The sequence below is a fragment of the Peromyscus leucopus genome, chromosome 12 (assembly GCF_004664715.2).
Source record: "Peromyscus leucopus breed LL Stock chromosome 12, UCI_PerLeu_2.1, whole genome shotgun sequence".
Taxonomy (NCBI): domain Eukaryota; kingdom Metazoa; phylum Chordata; class Mammalia; order Rodentia; family Cricetidae; genus Peromyscus; species Peromyscus leucopus.
The window spans coordinates 7726063-7748361 of record NC_051073.1 but is presented as its reverse complement, the minus strand read 5'-3'; the positions used below and the strand labels follow the sequence as shown (position 1 = coordinate 7748361).

The following is a 22299-nucleotide window of genomic DNA, read 5'->3' as shown; positions in this document are numbered from 1 at the left end:
AGTGTTTTCTCCACATGTATCTATGTGCACCACATGTAACCCTGGAGTTATATATGGTTGTGAGCTACCATGTGGGTGCTGGGAACCAAACCTGGGTACTCTGGAAGAGCAGCAAGTGCTCTTAACCACAGAGCAGATAGCTGCTGGAAAGGCACAGTCCGTTTTCTTTAATGGGGTGCTCTCTGGTATACTGACCACACTCAGGGTAGACCCCGCATCCAAGAGTAGTTAACTAACACAAACTGGACTTCACAAGTTTGAGAGAGAGTGAGAGGGGAGGAGTGGGGGAAGGAGAGACACAGAGACAGAAAGAGGTTGGGGATGTGTGCAAGTGGAGAGGGGGTGGAATATGATCAAAATACATTACAGGAATTCTCATAAAGTATTATTTAATAAGATCAACTTAATTAGGTTTTTAAAGGTATACAACACTTAAAGCTCAGATACTGCGTCTGAAATAATGTAGAGGCAGGCTCTAATCTCCAGGGTTACAAAAGAGAAATGGAAGAGTAGATGACCTGCAGTGAGTAACACTTACCAAGATTTAACCGCAAAACTCCTAAAAGTCCATATGCATCCAGTACTTTGGTATATGTACCTTTAATTGCCTCCTTTTCTGCAGATGCTGTTAAAAATAATTGAAAACATCAAAACCTATTTAGTTATGAAGCCAGAATTTGAAACAAAAACAAAAAATGTAATATTCTCTTTTTAATTTATTTTTTCCTCTCTCTCTCTCTCTCTCTCTCTCCCTCCCTCCCTCCCTCCCTCCCTCCCTCCCTCCCTCTCTCTCTCTCTCTCTCTTTTAGACCAGTATTATTCAGTTTTCCCCTGTGTCCCTTGGCTATCTAGTCTCAGGTTCTTGGTTACCCAAGCAGTGTCAGGTCTGGATTACATCTCGTGGAATGGGCCTTAAGTCAAATCAGTTATTGGTTGGTGACGCCCACAAGCTTTGTACCACCATTACCCCAGCATCTCTTGCAGCCAGACACCATTGTGCCTGGGTTGGTGTTTACATTACTCTTTTGATAATGAGCAGGATATCTTTGTGTACTGAAGATGCCTGAACATAAGAATGAAGGCTCTATGTAGGCACCAGCTCGATATCTCTATGTTCAATATAGGTGTTGTCTTCAGCAATGGGGCCTTAACACCTGTGTGTTATATTAGGTATTTTCTCCAACTAGTAGTACAGCGTTCTTGCTGGAGTTAAATAATTCCAACCATCTAATTAATCCATTTTTTTCTCACTGATGATCTGTTTGATTCTCCCTTATCCTTGACACTTAGAATAGTGCCTGAACAGATACAATGCTGCAAGCCACTGCTTGATACAAAGTTTAGCACAGCAATGGGGAATGTGGGATATTTTATCTGTGCTTTAACAAATAAAGATTGCCTGAAAATCAGAAGGAGGAGCTAGCCACTAGTTAACCCGAGAGGTCTAGAGATCTGTACAGACAGGAAGTGATCGAGCTGGGCAGAGAGGAAGTGATAAGGTAGGGTTGAGAGAGGAGCTTGCTCTCTTTCGGAGGAGGATTTTGTAGAGATAAGAACTAGTGGCTTGCTGCTCTGCCTCTCTATCTTTCAGCTTTTACCCCAATATCTGGCTCTGGGTTTTTTATTAATAAGACCGTTTAACAATTCGTGTTACAGAGGCAGTCTTTACTGACCTTTGCCTCACTTCCTTCGACAGAAGCTGATGTTATCTTGTTAATAAGTACAATTCAGACAATAATTTCCCTAGAGCAGGCTACTATGGCTAGTCTACTGAAAGAAAAACCAGCAACAACAAAAATATCCCCAAAGTTTTAAGGAAAAATCTTCCTAGCACTTAGCAGATACACACTTACAATGTATCAAAAAACAAAGGAAAATAAACCATATCTCTAGTATTTCACAAACTCCCAAGTAGCACATTCTAAAGTGTGAGATCTCCACTGGCCTTCTTTCCCCACTCCCATCTCTCAGCAGCTCGCTGCCTGGCTTGCTAGGTCACACTGTTGACCTGTCACCAGCATGATAGGATAAGTTCATTAGCATGCACAATATTTGGGGGAACACAATACCACATTTCCTCTCTTTTTGTCTAAAATTTAAAAAAGCTTATAACTAATACAAGAAAAATTATATCCAGAAAGTATATACAATATACAGTCAAAAATTACATTAATGATGTCTAGTCCATTAACATTTGACAGATTCAGATGAAAACTCCATTATATATATTAACAATGTCCAGTCCAGTAACATCTGATAAAGTCAGACCAAAAAATTTTCATTACTTATCTTATTTAAAACAAGTAGTTCCTTTTTAAAAGTAAATTCCATAGTCTCCCTTTTTATCTTATCATATCCATATTCTTTTTTCTTTTCATAATACATTCAGTAGTCTACCTTTTGTCATTTTTATATCTTCCCTTTTTCTTCAGTGTAGATTCAGTGATCTACCTATTTATCCTATTATTTCTTTATCTTTTTTCTCAGAGTAGATTCAATGATCTATCTCATATCTTATTCTCTTTTTCTTTTTGATTTCTAGGGGTGAAGATATCTTTAGGGAATCTTGAAAAGAAAATTTTTGGGTTAATCATCAAGTCCTGTATCATTTGTCCAGTCTCTGCATAAAAGGAAAGTTCAGGGCTTGTCACAAGTCCTTGCTCGAGTAGTCTGTCAGGCTGGATCATCTCAGCTAGTCCTCTCGAAATTGTCCTGACCCTTCTCCCTCTCTGTGCACACTGCAGAAGCACAGAGTCCTTGGCAGGGCTCATGTGCTGCTCTAGGAGAGCAAGCCGATGGCTCCAGGCTCTCCAGACCCTGTTGTCCACCTTCACTGCTGACAAAGGGCTCTTCTAAGCCCATGGTTCACCTAAGATTTCTGGCCACTTGGATTATACGCTCTTCTTTTCCCTTAGGGCTCTTCCCCGGAGGTCTACAAGGTATTGACCCTCCCCATCTGCCTCCCCTCAGACGATCCACTCAAGCTTCCTTGTAACCTCACTTTTGTCATCGGTGAAGAGCTCTTCCTGAGTCTACAAGGTATAGAGCCAGCCCATGTGCCTCCCCTCAGACGATCCACTCAAGCTTCCTCCTTGTAACCTCACTTTTTTTTCTTCTTCTTCTTTTTTTTTTTTTTACAGGGGAGAGCGCGAACGCAGTCCCCCACTACCACAAGTTATGCAGTCGAGTTTCCCGCATTTGGGGAAATCGCAGGGGTCAGCACATCCGGAGTGCAATGGATAAGCCTCGCCCTGGGAAAACCACCTTCGTGATCATGGTATCTCCCCTGCCAGGTAAGTATTAACCTCACTTTTGTCACCGGGTGAACTGTGCTCAGCTAGCTGGCAGCACAGGCTAAGGCAAATGACTCAGTTAACTAATACCATCGCATTCCCTAATGTGTTCATAATTAAGGGTGGGCCTTTCTCTAACCAGTATGGACTGGGGGGTGGGGTGGGGAGGAATTTTAGCACACTACTAAAATAACAGGGAGTTGTGTCTTATTCCACATTCCTAGATGTCCTAGCATTATACTGCTCCACGTGTTTACAGAAGTTATGTTCAATACAAACATAAAATTTTACAACATAAATTGAATTGTTTTCTAAAGGGAAGCAGATTTGCCTTCCTTAAATACTATACTTCCTCATTCAGGGTACCATGGGTGGGGCTGGGAGTTTATCTCAGTGGCAGAGCACTTACCTAACACTGTAGACCAGGCTGGCCTCGAACTCACAGAGATCCGCCTGCCTCTGCCTCTGCCTCCTGAGTGCTGGGATTAAAGGTGTGCGCCACCACTGCCTGGCTTGTATACATACAAAAATCAGCCAGGCAGTAGTGCACACCTTTAATCCCGGCACTCAGGAGGCAGAGGCAGGTGGATCTCTGTGAGTTCGAGGCCAGCCTGGGAGTTCTACGAAGGGCTCCAAAGCTACACAGAGAAACCCTGTCTCAAACAAACAAACAAAGTATGCATGTATGTATACTACACACAAAGACAAATGTTCAAAACACTTGCTCTGTTTCTCATGGCAGAAGATGGGGTTTCCAGTCAGATAGCTACAGAGTTCCCATGCTGTGTGAATTTAAAGTACCACTGCTGACATGGTAATGTAGGAATTACTGATGGATTAGTGTCAGCAGCAATCATCATGTTCAAAGACAGCAGCCAGCAAGAGTTAAAAAGAAAATGTAATTTAATATTAAGTCATTCCCTTCCCATATGAATAGTCTCTCTACAACTTAAATTATCATGAAATATTCTCTAATAATAATAAATACTTCCTCCTCAATTGCACACCAAATAAATAACTCAGGCCCAATGATAATCCTCCTATTACACTGTCATCTAGCTCAAATATGCAAACAAATGCCAAGCTGTTTAGTTATCTGTACTTTGGAATTATCTTCTCAGAATACACATGTGCATGCCCTAAAGTGCGCGCGCGCGCGTGCACACACACACACACACACACACACACTCTTAGACTAAAGGAAAGGAATAGATGAGATTGCATTTTTCCTGCCAGGGTTTTGCTTTCCTTTTAAGCTATTACCAGCAACTTTAAAATAGTATTGCAGCTGAAGTACTTGTTTATTATCTCTGTGATTATGATGACAATTAGGCCAGGTGCTTGTATGCATTATTCAATTTTCACAATAACCCAAGAAACAATGCTATAATTTCCATTTGACACATGGGGAAATTGGCTTCAATTGGCTCCTAACTTGTCTTAGCCTAAGGAGCCAGCATTAGAGAGACGGGAGCTTTGCTGGGCATGGGGACTCATACTTTAGTCCTTGCACCAGGGAGGGAGAGGCAGGCCAATCTGGTTTCTAGGGTCCCAGGCTAGCCAGGGCTACATTGTGAGACCCTGAAAGAACTACCTACTCCTGCCCTTGTACTTAGAACGGGTTCCAGTGTTACATATTCAATGGTTCTGAAAAATGTAGACTACAAGCAACAAAGGAACAATAATATGCTATACTGCCCGAATAGGCTTATAGACTAGAAGTTCCATAAGGAAATGGGCATTTTTATAGTCTCAAAGTCCTCAAAATAATCATAAAGAATGCCTGGCAGACCATTACCTTTACCACTTATCAAAGTGAATACCGACAGTAATGAGACAGTTTAAAACAGCCACATAACTGGCCAAACACCAGGATCCCTTCTGTAACAACCCTGCTGAGGGTATGGAACCGTGGAAGCACCACACAGCACGAAGGGGCGTCCTGTCCAACAGGACCACTGCTCTTCGCCTTCTGAGTGCTTAAGGTCCTGAGTGTCAGAGACTACGGAGTTCTTCTAGAGTTGGAGATCAAGACCTGACTATGAAATACACTGTTCACATCTGAAATAATTAAAGTGAAACAGGGTCTGAGCATCAGCAATGGCCAGTACCACTGCATACCTTCATGCAGGAGGATGTCTAGGATCATGCAGGAGGATGTCTAGGAAACACATAGTAAAGTATCTGGGGCAACAGGGTATCATGTCAGCAATCTACTCTCAAATGGGTAATAAAATATCCTTTTTTTACTGAACTTCAACTTTTCTGTATGTTCAAATTGTTTCATCTTCCTAAATTTAGATAAATATCTCTAAATGGCATCAATAAGATAAATTCTTAGAATATCCTATTTTCCCTTTGTAACTTTTTTTTTTTCAGAGACAGCCCCACCATATAGCCCAGAATAGTCTTGATTTCATGATCTCCCTGCCTCAGCCTACTGAGAGCTGGGGTGAGCCACCATGGTCATACATTGCTTTTAAGTGGGGAAATAGATTTCCTTATTAGAAATTAGATCTTCCAAGATAGATGATACCCGTGATCACTGTGCCACTTCCCTGACAGTCTCATCTTAGAAAATAACGTAAGAATCCTCCACTAGAAAAAAAAAAAAAAAAGAATCCTCCACTAGGAAGAGACTACCTGAGTTAAGAACACTTACACCATATTAAGAATGTGTGTGTGACCTTCAGCTAAAGCACAGCCCTTGAGAACGTCTTCCCCATCTCCCTTTCCTTCTCACTCCTCCTGGCACAGCAGGCTTCAGCCCGATGAGTAATCTGCTGTCTGCTTGCCCTGCATTCTCTTCTCTTCCGCTGTTCACAGTGTTCTCTCCATCTGGAATAGCCACTAGTCATCCTGCTATTTTCAAATGGTACCCATCCTTCAATCTCTGAGCAAAATGCCACTTCCTGGAGTTTTGCCCCTATCACCCAATTAAAAGTAAATCTTTCCCTTTATCCTGTATTTCAGTCACTTGTATACTAATAGCAACCGAAGCCAGTTTGATTTTTTCATACCTCAGTGTGACACCAACCTAACAGACACTGAACCTCACAGTTCCACTGGATACTCACTTCACAGACAAAACAAACTGAGAGCTTACTGCACACAAGGGCGTGCTTTGCTAACTTTAAAACAATACATTTTACAAAAAGCTTCCCTTCTCAGGAAAGAATCCCAATGTCTTCAGTGCGAACAATCACATTTAACAATCCTTAGTGAGGTCTAGAAAGTCTCAGTTGTGATGAGCGAGGATGGGCATAGGAAGGTGGATGTGGAGAACACAGGATTGAAATGACTGCCAGCCAAGGCTTAGGTAGCAGGGTTCATGAAGCAGCGGAGGGGAAGTCAAGGTTGGGAGAGAGGTGATACAGAAGAAGAACAGCTCACTTTCCTGCCCAGTATCCACTGCGCGCTCACTGTGAGGAGTAAACTGTCTTCTGTGCAGAAGTTTGTATTTCCCCCTTCTAATGATGGTGGTAATTAAACAAACAAAACACTAGGAAAAACAAACCTTTTTATGAGTTACTGATTTCTAAACACAAGTGGGTCTGGATATCCAAGAAGCCCATTGATTTAGGGTTGACTCTAAGCAATCAAGATTGTCAGCTGTTCAGCTAAGGTAACCAGGCCTTTGCTTTGGAATTCACGTGTTTAAAAAAACACTTAAGCAAAAGCAAGTCTTGGCTTCTAAGGTATGACTGCCACCATATACCAGGGATAGACAGTAACTAAATCCCACAAGGACTTATTTAAAGGGAACAACTCTTTTTCCCATGCCACAATTAGCTCTATCATTAATTTGGGTCTAAATGTTTTTTTTTTAGGCTTAAAACATGAAAATATAGGTTCCTAAGCACACAGAATCATCTTATGAATAAATCTAGCTCCTCTGTATTTTGTTACTTTTTACATCTATATTTCAAGTGTTTCCTCACCTCACTAACACTGATAAATACCTGAAGGCTTTCAGATCTCCCCTGCTAGAGAACATGTCATATCAATAAGGTCATAGAACAGAATTTTAAACAAGATAAGTGCAATAAACACTTATTCTCTTGAAAATATCTTTGAGGCACCAGGGCGATCTGATATATTAGGTTTAACAAATGAACAGAGGCTCATGGTGCACCCCAACACCCCCTGCCTTAAGAGGCTGAGGCAGCAGGCTCATGGAGAGTTCAAGACAAGTAAGGCTTTGCCTCAGAAAAGCCACTGATAACAAAACTCAGCCCATATCTTTTAAAAACACTGAAATATTTATGATGCATAAAATTCACATATTCATTGCAACTCATTATCTAAAATAGCAAATAACAAAACTGGTATATTACCCTAGACTAAAACATTAAGTTACTTGTATTTAATCAAAAGGCATTTGAAGGGTTGAATTAAATGTAAACTCTAACTTTCAATGAATTACAATAATTCAAACTAGATAAAGCTACTCAAGAAGGCCCTGCTACCCAATGTAAACATTCTTGTGGCTCAAACCTTCCAGACTGGGATTAGATTGTACTTCCCCAATTGAGCCAGAAGATCAAGCAACAGACTGTGGGTCAATAAAGCACAGAGCACGGTATCAAGTCCTGTAATTCTGGCATTCCTGAAGTCTGAGAGAGCAGGATTGTGAGTTCGAGGCCAGCAGGGCTCAATGGAAAGTTCCACACTACATAGCACATACTAGGCTACACATCAAGATCCACAGGGCGTAGGAGTTGCAAATTAGAATGCTGCTCCTAGAATCACAATTTGCCTGTGGTTACATGGGTGGCAATTTGTGGTCAGCCTATTTGCATGTAAATAGCACTTTGGTATAGAACATCCAGAGGGTACTAGAGATCATGTAGTCCAAGCTTCTCATTTTCAGAAGAAAAAGACTAGCAATTATCTGATTCATCCAAGATCATATGACCAGCTAGCAGTAAAGTCCGTTTGCATTTCATCACACATAAAACAAAAAATTCATAAGGTAAAGATTTTTTAATTAAATTTTTAAAAATCAAAATTAAAATTAAAAAATCAAAACTACAAATGAAAGACATGAAACAAACTACTGTTCTATATAACCTATGCAACCAAATACTGGCAACACTTTTTTTAAAAAAAAGCTTCTATTTACTCAAAGTATTCAGTGAACATCTACTATGTACCAGGCCCTTGCAAGATTCTAGGTTCCTGAAAGGACAGACGAGGAGGGCAGTCATTATATAACCAAGCAAATGCTACATCCTGGCAGACTGCCAGGCACGGCAGCAACGTCTGTCAATGCAGTGTCTTCAGCAGCAGGCTAAGACCGAAGGATCAAAAGTTCAAGGCAGGTGTGTGCAATTTAGCAAGAACCTCTTTCAGGATGAAACTGTAAGAGGACTATGAATGCAGCTCAGTGGTAAATGCCCACAGCTCTGGGCTCAGTCCCCACAACAACAAACCAGTCCTAATGGAGTTCTAATCCACTACTGAGGTACTAACACACTGGATCCACGGTGCCATCCTACACAGTTAGCTCTGTATCAATCCCATGCAGCTTCCCAACAACTATGAACCTGACAACTAAGCTTTTGACCCCATTTTCCAAGAGAATCATTAAATTAGATAGGTCAAGACACATTTTCAATGTTGACCAGAAACAAACAACTAACAAGCACTCATGAACAAGCAACCAGAATCCACTTAGTATAAGATTAATCCTGTCTATACTGCAAACATGGTCCACAGGATATTAAAAGACTGTTAGTCTATATTTCAATAAAGCAATTCAATAGACTCCAGCAATACTGTGGTTTCTAGAGAATAGGGTAACACAGAACCCACAATAAATCCTTCCCATTAAGAACTAGTTTCTATAAGGAATACACTTTGTACATTAAGTCAGACTTTTAAGAAATATACACATATGAAGACTATTGATAAGGAACACTAAAGAGTATATAACATTGAATATACAGGAATATTAACAGAGAATAACTTAATAGGAAATGAGTTTGTTTTTCTCTCTAATTGTTCAGCTCGAGTTTAGCTGACAAAAAATAAAACACAATCCAGATATGGGAGCTCATGCTATAACTCCAGCACTCTGGAAGCTGAGGCAGGAGAATTACCACAGTTTAGCCCAATGAGTTACAGATCAGACCAGTATGGACTACAGTGTGACATCCCACATCTCAAAAAAATCAATAACACAAAGATAAAACACAAATCCTTATTAATAACCATTATAAATTCAAATAAGCAAATCAAAATACAATGTGTAATAGTAATTATAACACAATCTGTCAAGCCACGCCTCTTTTCAGTAGTCCAGTTCCATGGCTAGCCCAGTGTGAGAGTCCACAGAACACCTTAGTGCTGCCCTCACTCCCGAAGCTTCTTTCAGGCCACTGTTGAGACTCACTGCAGACCACCTGAAAACAACACAACTCCCTCCTCTGCTACCCAGCGCACTGAGCTCCACTTCTCCAGTTTGGAATGTGGAGAGCCCACCCTCTTCTTAAGTGCTTCTCCCACAGAGCCCAAGCGGGTCATCTGGTTCTGTTCCCCTTTGGTACATGCTGTTTCTCTATGTTCTCTCGCCTGGATGGCTTCTAAGCAGAAGCACAGACGGCTCTTGCCTGTTACTCTTTTGCTTGTATAGGCATCCCTTTTTCCTGAGCTGCTTTAAAGAGTTTTCTCTGTAGCTGAACTAATTTGCATCATGGTGCAGTTGTCCTCATGTTCCTTCCCCTGTGGTCATTTAACTTCTTAGATGTGCAGATTTACAGCCTCCACCAACTTTGGTAAATTACCAGCTGTTATGTCTTCAGACAACTTCCTTCCCTCTTCCTTCCAATACCACATGTATGTTAGGTCACATACATACATGTGAAGCTGTCCCACAACTCACCCACACAACTTATTTATACTGGTCTTTTCTTCCTCTGTGCATTTCCTTTGGATAACGTCTATCTCTGGATCTTTAAGCTATTCCAACTATTCCTTCTGTAGTGTTCAATACATGGTTCCTATCAGTGTATAATGTCATTAGATGTTGTCATTTTCCCTTTGGATAACTGATGTGAGTCATGTTTTCATCTCTTTAATATGCTCATACTTTACTTCTTGAACATATGGAATATATTTTTCAAAGCTGTTTCAATGTTCCTTACTAACATTAACACCTGTTTCTACAGATTGACTTTTCTCCTCATTATGAAGTATATTTTCTGCTTCTTTGCATGTAAATTAGTTTTCAATGTGAGTATGGGTTGAATGATATGCATGTATCATGTAACACATAAATTTTGTTTTACACATATGTGTGTGTGTATATATATTGTATTTATTAAACTTCTGAGAACAGTTGTTTGAAACTTAAAATTATTGGAAACTGTGATCTGGGAGACAAAAGCAGATCCTTTGGGGTCTTAAACTTCGTTAGGTAGGACCAAAGAAGAACTTAGTCTAGAGCTATCTTGCTCCATTAATGAAATAATACCCTCTTAAGTATTCAATCTGACTTACGTTTTTGTACATTTCTTTTCATTTGCTGTTGCTATTCTCAGATAGGAGGCAACCTCCAGGGCCTACTACTCCAGCGCAGTCAAAGGCAAAAGTCTAGTCTGTATTTCTGGGCTATTTGTGTTTCAGGCCAAGTTAGACTATCTAACGGACCCAAGCTCATGTAAGACAACGCTACCTCACGGGGCTCTCCTGTTCAGGGAAGGGGCTCCATCCTCCTTCTTTGGTGCCCACAGCAGTTAAGAGGCAATGAAAGCATGTGGGACCAGTGACTTGTCCCACACATACACTCTTCCTGCTGCTGCCCCTCAGACTCAGGCCTGGACTGACTGTTATCTTATGTTGATGTTAAAGGTACTTTTTACTTTCTATTAAACATGTACATTCCAGGGTTTTTATAAAGAGAAAATAAATGTCACAATTTTAACATAAGCAAGAGCAAGTCTAAATTTTATTTGATACTTAAAAAGTCAACTCTAAAGTCATTTCTTCCCTCACACACGTTTTTTAAAAAATAGCCTACTGCAACTTATCTAAAGGGCAGCCTTGTTGACTGACAGCATTTGGCAATTTTAAAAATGCACCGCTTGTCATTACTGCTTATTATACTTGGCATCCAAAATTTTACAAGCTGACATTCAATTTGTCCCAGCAAACAACTGTGTTCTTAATGACCTTACTTTAAAATCTAACCATACTTCTATATACTAACAGAGTAATAGTAGTTTATAGGCAAAAGTACAAATTGATTGACTATCTCACTAGAAAACACTGCCAACTTCACTTTTAACTGAGAACTTTTCTATGGGTTTGCCTTTAATCCTAGCACTCAGGAGGCAGGGGCAGGCAGATCTCTGTGAGTTCGAGGCTAGCAGCCTGGGCTACAGAATGAGTTCCAATAAAGGCACCAAAGCTACACAGAGAAACCCTGTTTCAAAACAATAACAAAAAAAAAAAAAAAAAAAAAAAAAAAGAAAAGAAAAGAAAGAAAGAATTTTAATATTATTTCCAGAATAATCAATAGCCAGCAGATATATACATTTTTAACCAGTTTGGATGCCCACAGACAAGTCTCTTTGTCTTGGCCAAGCTTCTCTCAAACCAAGCTCAAGAGGTTTGTTTACCTTCAAGTAGGCAGAATCACAGGTGTGTACCACCATACCTAGTGCAAGTCTCTAAAATACAGAAAATAAACTTCATAGAAAACAACACTAGCCAGACAGTGGTGGCGCACATCTTTAATCCCACCACTTGGGAGGCAGAGGCAGGTGGATCTCTGAGTTTGAGGCCAGCCTGGGCTACAGAGTGAGATCCAGAGCAGCCAGGGCTACACAGAGAAACCCTGTCTTGAAAAACCAAAAACCAAAAAACCAACCAAACAACAACAACAAAAACAAAGAAAGCAAACAACAACAGGCATTCTGGGGTATGTGTATGTATACACAACAGAATGCCATTTGCCACAAAAAGGTACTGTCATCTTCACAGCAGGGAAGGACCTGGAGAACCAATGTGAAGTGAATAGGCGAGGAAGCATGACCAACACTAGATGACATGATCTCACTCATTTGTGGAATCTAAGAAAAGTCAGTGTCACAGAAGCATGGACCAGAACAGTTCCCAATGGCTGGAGAGGATGGAAGTGATGCTGGGCAAATTGTCTGTGGCTACAAAGTTAATTACTTAAGAGAAATGAGTTCTTGTTGCTTATTTACAGTTACACAGGGTAACTGCTGTGGGATGGTCTGTATGTCAAATTGCTCTGATTGGTCAATAAATAAAACACTGATTGGCCAGTGGCCAGGCAGGAAGTAGGTGGGACAAGGAGAGAGGAGAATTCTGGGAAGCAGAAGGCTGAGGTGGAGAGACATTGCCAGCCGCCGCCATGACCAACAGCATGTGAAAACGCCGGTAAGCCACCAGCCACGTGGCAAGGTATAGATTTATGGAAATGGATTAATTTAAGCTATAAAAATAGTTAACAAGAAGCCTGCCACGGCCATACAGTTTGTAAGCAATATAAGTCTCTGTGTTTACTTGGTTAGGTCTGAGCGGCTGTGGGACTGGCGGGTGAGAGAGATTTGTCTTGACTGTGGGCAAAGCAAAAAAACTCTAGCTACAGGTAACTGCAGTCAATAATAATGTATATTTCAAAACGGCTATGAAGGATTTTGAACGGCTCAAAAACAATAAATGTTTGAGGCCATGAATATGCTTAATTACCTTGATCTGATCATAACTCACTGTATACATATATAGAAATACCACACTGTATACCTTAAAACTATACAAATTATTATATGCCAATTAAAAATTAAACTGGGCAAGGAATGTAGCTCAGTAATAGAATGTTTGCCTATAATCCTGAATCCTGGGTTCAATCCCCATCAATGCAAAACGAACAAACAAGCAAGCAAAAACATACAAAACATGTGTGTGTGGGGTGTGGGGGTGTGTGTATGTGCAGCTGCGCTTGCCTGCATAAGTACATATGAAAGTCAGAGGCCACACGTCAGATTTGTTCCTCTATCTCTCTCTGCCTTATTTGCTGAGACAGCATCTCTCTGAGGCCAGGGCTGACTGTTTCAGCTGGCTGACTAGTGAGCCCCTGAGATCTGCCTCTCTCCACTCAATACCCAGCCCAAATCTTAAGTTGGTGCTGGAATCCAAACTCAAGTCCTCACAGTTGCTCAGCAAACACTTTATCCTCTGAGCCATCTCCTCAACCCAATATACTGTATTTTCAAATAGACAACTTGGAATCTGTCAATTTTCTAATGTAGGTTAGTCTTTCTCACTAATGTCAATCACCTTATAATTACATGTTCCTTAGTGGTGAGTAAAATATTGTGCTAAGCATTAGGAATATAAACCTTAAGAAACATGTACAGTTACATGTGATATGAAAACACTATTGAAAATGTCATGGAAAAATTACCTTTTGGTTCAGCCTGAGGACTTCAAAAATGATAAGCTCCATAATACACAGTCACAGCATTGTAATTCTGGAAAGATGGCTATTTTAGATAAAATCTATAGGTCAAAAAAAGTGACCTCTCATAGCAAGGTACATTAAGTTTTGCTCAGAAATTATCATTTGGATGCAACTATGAGAATCTTTGGAGACAGAAGCCCAGGTACCAGTGTTTGTGAAATCTCCTCAGATGATTATGTGCAGCTTAGGCACAGAAATCATTGGCTCAGACTAGGACACACTGGCTTAGCTCTTAGGAGGCTCAGGAGTTCAAAGGTCATCTTCAGCTATACAGCAAGTTTGAGACTAGCCTGAGCTATGAGAGACCTTGTCAGAAAATCTAAAGCAACCTAAAACATCAATAGCTGATTAAGTTGGTGCAAGTCTAAAGAAAATGATGAAGATTGGCAAGTCCTCGTACTGTGTGAAAACACTGACACCATCTCCCGGGAGGAGGTCACCACGGAACAGAGTGGAGGGAGGTTAAGGAAGACCTTGATAAACAGGCCGAAGAGTTTAAATTTTATCTTAAGAAAACAGAGCACACTCTGACGTACTATAAAAATGACTTTAGAGGACATTTCTTGCAGACTGATAAGCAGGAGGCCCTGAAATACACAGGCTAAGAGTGGTGAGGGTGAAGAGAACACACCCATATCTTCCAGACAGTTCCCTGAATACAACAGACATTATACAAGACAACATCTGCTGTAGGATGTCTTTCTGTATGCTGTGAATATGTACTGCTCTGATTGGTTGATAAATATAGCTGCATTGGCCTATGGCAAGGCAGCTTAGAGGCAGGAGGAAAATCCAAGCCGAGATACGGAGAGAAGAAAGAAGAGGAGGGGGAGACGCCAGCATCAAGATGTCAGCAGACTGGTAATGCCACGGCCACAGGGCAACTTACAGATGAATAAAAATGGGTTAAATTATAAGAGCTAGCTAACAAGAGGCCTGCCATAGGCCATGCAATTGGTAACTAATATAAGCCTCTGAATGATTATTTTATATGCAGTGGGCCAGGCAGCAGGAACGGAAACTTTCTGACTACATTTGGCGCCAACCATTTAGCAAGTGGTCTTACAAACATCTATCTTGGTATCACTCCAACCCAAATACCAAAATCAAATGTTTTGTGACTGGCTATAGCTATGGTGCCCAGGATAGCCTCAAATACAAGATCTTTCTGCTTCTGCCTCCTGAGTGCTGGGGTTACAGATATGTAACATAATACTAGCACCTAACTAATTTTATAAATCAATTTATCTAAAAAGAAAAAGGTTAGCTCTTAAAGATTTATATTTTATTACTGCACAGTAGGGTACCTACAGGTAACAATGTTCTATATATTCTAAGAAACTAGTAAAAGGGTTTTGCATATTTTCACCATACATGGCAAATGTCCAACCCATTTCAACATTTTATATAATGTACAAATGATTTGAAACATCATGTGTTGTAGCTACATATGTAATTTTTATGTTTGTTATATATCAATGAAAAAGTCAAACTAAAATATATTTTTGGGGTTGCTGTAGAATTTATAAAAAAGATAACACATCCAAGAGAATATGTATCCACTTATGTTAGCTTTACAGAGAGAAGCAGTATTCAAACTTTGGTGTCCTCTGAGAATTACTTACATAGCTTAAATCCAATGAGGACAAAATTAAGAAACAATTAAGCTACAGAGGTAGGTTGGTGTTAGAGTGCTTGCTTAATATGCAGTACTTAGTTTTAATTCCTAACCATGAAAATAAATATATATTGTTAAGAAAATATCTTAATACTATTCCACCTCATAATTAATGCCCCCAAATGGATGGTTTAGAGACTTTTAAAAACCATTATTTGGCATAAAAGAAAACTACTAGAGGTTTTATAAGTATGATTGTTCTTGGGTTTTCTAACCTTAACATACAGCAATTACTCTGAAAACTACAGGTAAATTCATAATTTGTAAGCTCCATGGTAACTTCCCATTGCAATTATGAGTAACTACAATTTAAAAATATACTAGAATTTAGACAACATTAATAAATCAGGTAATGTCAACCAAAACACAAGCAGTTGAAAAACATTTTAGATTACTAGCCAAAGTCCCCCAATCTCATGTTTTCATTTCAGTATTCGTTAGTGTAAGCACATCTCTAGTATGAGAATGTATGCTAGCTGGATTAACACTGGAGCATGGCATTTTCATTTTATTAACGCATAAAAACCAATTTGGAGCAATGAAGTTCATACTGAATATTACTTAAGCTTTTTCTTGGGATGTATCTATCCCTTTGCCTCTCCCTTCAAACCATGTTACTGTATGCACCAAATATATATCTATATCTATATCTATATATATATATGTTATATACTGATCTTTGCTTGAGAGTTGTTCATTATGCCACTATTATTTTCCCTACTAGGATAAAATTTTACTATTTTAGCCAGGTTACACATGAACCAATCTGAAAATCATATATGCATGGGTCAGGACATTATGCTCTTTACTTACCGAGTCTAAAGAAAGAATAATACTTGAAATATTTAGAGATTATATTAGTAAATATGTGTTTCAAACATTATTATATTATACACACACATATATACACACAGCAATATATAATATATATATTAAATACACACACACACAGAGTATGCATGGAGGCCAGAGGTTGACATCAGGTGTCTTCCTTTATTATATATTCATTATATATTAAATACACAGACACATACACACACAAACACACACACACACACACACACACAGAGTATACATAAAGGCCAGAGGTTGATAGTGGTGTTTTCCTTTATTATATATTTATTATATATTAAATAAACACATGCACACACATATATGTATATACACACACACACACACATATATATATATAGAGAGAGAGTATACATGGAGGCCAGAGGTTGATATATTTTTTCCATTATTATATATTAAATACACACACACACACACACACACACACACACACACACAGAGTATGCATGGAGGCCAGAGATCAGGTTTTTTCCTTTATTACATGTTCATTATATATTAAATACATTCACACACACACACACACACACACACACACACACACTGGGAGAGTATGTATGGAGGCAGATATTGATATCAAGTGTTTTCTTTTACTGCTCTCCATATTATTTTTGAGACAGACTCTTTGCCTAGAACCTGGCAGACCAGCTGACCACAAAGTCCCAGGGTCCCTGTCTGTGCTTTCCCAGTTCTAGGATTATAGGCACGTAGTGCCAGGCCAGGCTTTTAGGAGGGTGCTGGGATCAAACTCAAGTCCTCATGGTACATGGAAGCATCTCTCCAGCCCAAACACTAGTTTAATTCATATAATATGATCAATAAACAATCTGAGAAAAATATAACCCAGAGGGCTAGGGATGTCGCTCAGCTGGCCGAGTGCTGGCCTAAGATACACGAAGTCCTGAGTCAATCCTCAGCACTGCAGAAACCTGGCACAGTGGTGCACACCTGTATTCCCAGCACTCAGGGTATGGAGGCAGGGGGATCTGGAGTTCAACAGCTTTGGCTATAGCATGAAGGGCCAGGCTATAACAGATTGCTTTAAAAAAAAAAAAAAAAAAAAAAAAGAAAAAAAATCAATCATAAGAACAAATAGTTATCATTAGAAAAATCTGTCTAAAAAAAATCATACTTGAGACAACCCAAAACTAGTGTTATCTGCCTGAGTCTTATATTAAGAATGAAGTATGGGGTACATTGAGAAGTTCTCAGCAGGTAAAAAGAATTTGCCACCAAGCCTAAAGAACTGAGTTCTATCCCTGGAACACATATAGGAGGAGAGAACCTACTCTCACAAGCTGACCTCTGAACTCCACATGCCCCCACTTACACACAAATAAATAACTAAATGTAAAAAAAAAAAAAATTAAAGAATAAAGCATAATGTTAATTAGTATTTTATTTTCATCCATCTGCCACAAATTATCCCAAACTTTAGTGTGTGTGTGTGTGTGTGTGTGTGTGTGTGTGTGTGTGTGTTACAACAAGAAGTCCTTTTCTTTAGAAACCAATCAGTTTGCAATTTTTACTGGAAATATAAACACTTAGGCTGGAGAAGTCCATCAGCAGTAGAACACTTGCCTGGTCTGAATCTGACCCTCCATATCACACATGCACACTTGGAAAGTCCATCAGTAGTAGAACACTTGCCTGGTCTGAATCTGACCCTCCCATATCACACATGCACACTTGGAAAGTCCATCAGTAGTAGAACACTTGCCTGATCTGAATCTGACCCTCCCATATCACACATGTTCAGGGGGGCACACCAACATATAAAAAAATAAAAATAAAAAACAACAAAAGTAAAGGGTTTAACATAAGATACACAGAAAAATATCATGACTATTAAAACTGACCTGCAAAATTCTGTGCTTTACAGGTATCAAGCAAGCTGTCTTATTGGGTTAATGTGATAAGACATAACTGCAACAATATTTTACAAAAAGATACACTTCTAGAAGCAGAACACAAGGAAAACAAAATCCTATCAGCAAAATCTGCAACCTCCCCAACTACCATCCCCCCAAACAACCCAACTACCATCTCCCCCCAACAAAAACCTAAGTCTGAGTTTACAGGAAATAAGGTTTCATTCAAATTAAGTCAAAGAATAAATCCATCAGATAAAATTCAGTAAGAAGGCTTCCAAGAATTTTTTTTTTTTTATAAACTGTTAAACTTGAGAGTTACAAACCAAAACAGAGATCATAATCAGTTAGGCTAAAACACGTGACTTACAGAGCACAGCCACAGCCCCAGACTCGAACATGAGACATTCTTCCTTATGCCTAGTTTCCACTATGAGGCTGAACGGTGGGGGATCCAATTTGTGGTAGATTCGGAATCCTTTGCTGAACGCCATCCTCCTTTCTTCAGAGGCAGCCCTGTGGAAAACCAAGCCGAGTCAAGCGAATGGACGGCTAGACACCCAGTGGTCCCTCCCTGCCAAGTTTGATGGAGGTGGGGGTGGAGAAAAAGGGAAATCAGGGGTGAACGATTTATTCCAAAAGATAAGGCGTCACCAAATTTTTGCCAAAAGGCAAAAGGCAACGCTTCCAATTCTCAAGACACAGCAAGGCAAGGCAGGGTATTAACACTGCTGGTCCAGGCTTGGATGAGGTGAATTTCCCATTTATGCTTATCCCCAGGAAAAAAATCAAATCGGGAGTGTATTTTCAGTTGGGGTTGTTTATCAGCTTCCTGCTTCACGATTTGTCACTACTGGAAGGGGACTGATGGGGAAACTTCAGGTTGATCCTTAGGCGGAAAAGGCCAGGAGATGGGAGGGAAGGTTAACCAGGCTGCCTCAAAGCTCGGGAGGGGGCCGGAGGAGGGCAGGGATTATCATCACACCGCCCAGGACTCCCTAGGGCGGCGGCGAAGGGCAGGGAAAGCCGCACAGGTGACCGCCGCCTCCCGCCCAGTCACGCAGGTCATGGTGACAAATGGATCCCAGCGCGGCTCGATGGGTTCCGTGGTAGCCGGGGAAACGGAGGCACCGGGCAGTCCAGTGCCTCCATTATGCGCCTCAGGAGATGCCCCGGAGCCTGTGCTGACGGGGTTCTTTCCCGCCCGCAGGGTGACAGCCGCTGTCACGGCGGCCACCCGCCGCCCGGCGGTCTCCTCGCCACCAGCCGCTCGCGCCCCGCCGCCGCCTCTCACCGCTCACGTCCCCGCTGCGACCCGCCGCCACCGCTCAGGAAACGTCCACCCGCCGGGGCCGGCAGCCCGCTGGATCTAGCCGCGGCCGCTCCCCGCTCCCCGCCCCCCGCCGGCTGCCTCACCTCTTCCTCCGGCTCCTCCTCCTCCTTCTCCCGCAGCCGCCGCCGCCGCTACAGCCCCCGGAGGCGTCACTTCCGCTCCAGCAGGCCCAGCTCTTCCGCATTGCGCCGCTGCCGGGGGCGGAAGGCCCGCCCCTTAGGGTGAAGGGGCGGAGCGGTTTCCGCCCACGCGGGGCCGTTCGGCCGGGCCGGGCGCCTGCGGGCCACCGGGGTCCCGCAGCCCCCGCGACCTGGGTCCCCGTGACGCCTTAGTCAACGCGGGAGCGGACGGATCGCACGGCAGGGGAACCCGGCAGAGAGAGGGTCCGGCCTCCTGGCATGGAGTCTCCGGAGCTCGCCAGCCCTCCCCGCGGGCAATAGGGAGGGACTGCGGGAGAGAGCCGTGGGGGCCCGAGTTGATTCGTGCCCGAATCGGGCATCGGGACCACCCCCTGCCGCCTCCGCGGACCCGACGGGCGGGCGGCGGGAGGGGAGGGCTGGGCGCTGTCTGCCAGCAGCGCGGGCGGGGTGCCTCCCGAAGAGCTGTCCATGGTGTCTGGCGACAGGGAGGCAGCAGGAGACTGTTCCCTGACTGTTCTGTGCATTCTCGGAGCTCCAGGGGCTGCGGATGAGTGCTTGGCTAAATGCAGTGGAGGAGAGAGAGGCAAGCAGCAACCGGGAGCTCAAGGCGGCTAAACAAAACATGGCTGTCACTTAGTGATTTGCCAACCGTGGAATTTTATAACTAAGGGCATCACACGGTTTCACGCCTTTTTTCCCCTCGACACATGCCTATGATTTGTGTCCGGCAGAATTATTCTGCTTCTACTTAAGAGACAACAATGGAAGAAAGATGTAGTTAATAGGGCTTTAGAAAGGAATCGAAAACCCGAGCAACCCGGCATTCATGTTTCACTAGCCTCTTCCCCTTTTTATTTTTTCCCCAAAAGCACAATATGATGTGTTGCACAAAATCATTTCCTCTATCAGGCTCTATCATGTGACTTAACATTTCTCCATTTTATCGAAGACAAATCCACCCTGGTTTCAAAATACTAATAAGCAAACTAAACACAAGCCATCTCTAGTCAAGGAGAAACACACTTGAATTTAGTTTTGAGATCTTTTCACTTAGTCTCCGTAGAAAAGCTTTTGCTTTTTGTTGTGGTTACAGTAACCACAAACTTACACTGATAATTAAAATGCTTGAGAGGACTGTGGTTAGTCATTTTCCTTTCAAGAAGTGTCCCTTTCAGGTGGGGACAATTCTTAAAAGAAAAAAAAAAAGGTTGGTGAGAATGTGATGCCTGTATATGATATGCAACAAAAAAAAGTGCTCAGGAGAGTTATTGAATTGTACCTTGGAGGTAACTTTATTTTTTGAGACCAAGTAACACAGAGCCGAGGCTGGTGTGCCTTTGGTGACAAGGTTTATGTGGTGACTAGGACTGAACCCAGAACTTCATGCATATCAGGTATTTTACAAACTGGGGGCATCCCCAGCCCTTCTGACATCTGAAATCACCCTTAAGTGGAGATGTAATCAAACTTCCACCTCAAGAATCTGTGAGGCTATATCAGAAACCCTTTTTCAAGATGGGAATCATGGCAGTAGGCTCTTCCTAATTTAGCAAGCCTTCTGCCTATTCTTGTTTTTTTTTTTTTTTTTTTAACTAAGATTCAAATTTCTAGGTTGCCATTTCTTTCTTCAAATTAAATTGGAAACAGGATTTATCTCTAGTATTAAGTCATAGCTTTCGCAAATCCTTTTGAAATAATTTTTAATCATAAAATAAGCCCAGGACTTGAAAAACATAGTAGCAACCAACCTTTAAACAGTTCTTATTGTTGTTCTTTTCCTATTTAATACTTTGTTACAGCGTTTCCAAACAGCTGTACACATTTTTGAGTGAATCATGGTATCTTTATGATAGGCTAACTTAAATACTTCAGTGATACAGTATAAAGGTCTGCAGAGAAGCCAATGCCTTCTTGACTTTGAAAATGAGCAATGAGTGAGGCTTGTGACAACCATCTCAAAATACACTCTGATACTTGAAACCAGCAAATGGTAGATGGTTGGGCAAAGAAACCTGAGTTTTGGATATTCAGCAGATGATGGTGGATACCCAGGTGACCGTCATGAAATCACAAGTACCCTTACAAAGGAGGCAGAGGGGAACCAGATACTCATGAAGTGACATGAAAACATGGCAGACTGGAGAACCAAGCCAAGGCTGAGGACCTTTGTAGGACTCACGGTCCTTGGTGACACTTCCAATTTCTGGCCTTCAGCACTCAAGAGATAACTGTTTTAAGACACTCAACTAGTATGTGACACAGCAAGTGAGGATTCCCTTTCTAGTGTCTTTACTCACTTAGGAATGAAAAACTTCTATTGAGACATAAAGGCCACGTTTTCAATGCACAGTTCTGTGCTACATTCATCTTGTATCAGAGTTCTGGGATAGTGTTCAAGCCTAATCCTAAAAGCTAGGATAGAAAGCCTGAGTGCTTCTTCCTAGAGTTCCTAAAAACATACAGGAAGGATGGTTTATGTGACAGGTTTGGAAACACAGTTTAAGGCCCAAATACCTATTTGTGTTTGTTTTACTCCACTGACATTGACGGATGAGTGTTCTCAAAGTTTCATTCCATTTAGGAGCTCACAAAAGTATTAACAAAAGACTCACCCAAAATGAGTATGTTGAGCTAAGCCAT

At 41.4% G+C, this 22299-nt stretch overlaps 1 protein-coding gene and 1 non-coding gene across 16 annotated transcripts in view; both read right to left on the bottom strand.

The window, feature by feature from the left end:
* Positions 1–19964, bottom strand: part of Synj1 (synaptojanin 1) — an 80492-nt gene extending 60528 nt beyond the window's left edge. For 8 of the 15 annotated variants that reach the window (XM_028877127.2, XM_028877122.2, XM_028877125.2 and 5 more), the window contains exons 1-3: positions 19603–19962; positions 18557–18702; positions 539–625 (exon numbers count right to left, since the gene is read on the bottom strand). In XM_028877127.2, coding sequence (XP_028732960.1) covers positions 539–625; positions 18557–18702; positions 19603–19703 — 334 coding nt within the window. In that variant the 5' untranslated portion in view covers positions 19704–19962. Of the gene's footprint in view, positions 1–538; positions 626–18556; positions 18703–19602 lie in introns of all 15 variants that reach the window. The other 7 variants (XM_028877121.2, XM_028877126.2, XM_028877128.2 and 4 more) reach the window with 3 other exon arrangements.
* On the bottom strand, positions 3138–3301 carry LOC114698459. The gene has a single exon (XR_003735350.1). It is a non-coding gene; the product is annotated as a U1 spliceosomal RNA (small nuclear RNA).
* Positions 19965–22299: the final 2335 nt, after the last annotated feature.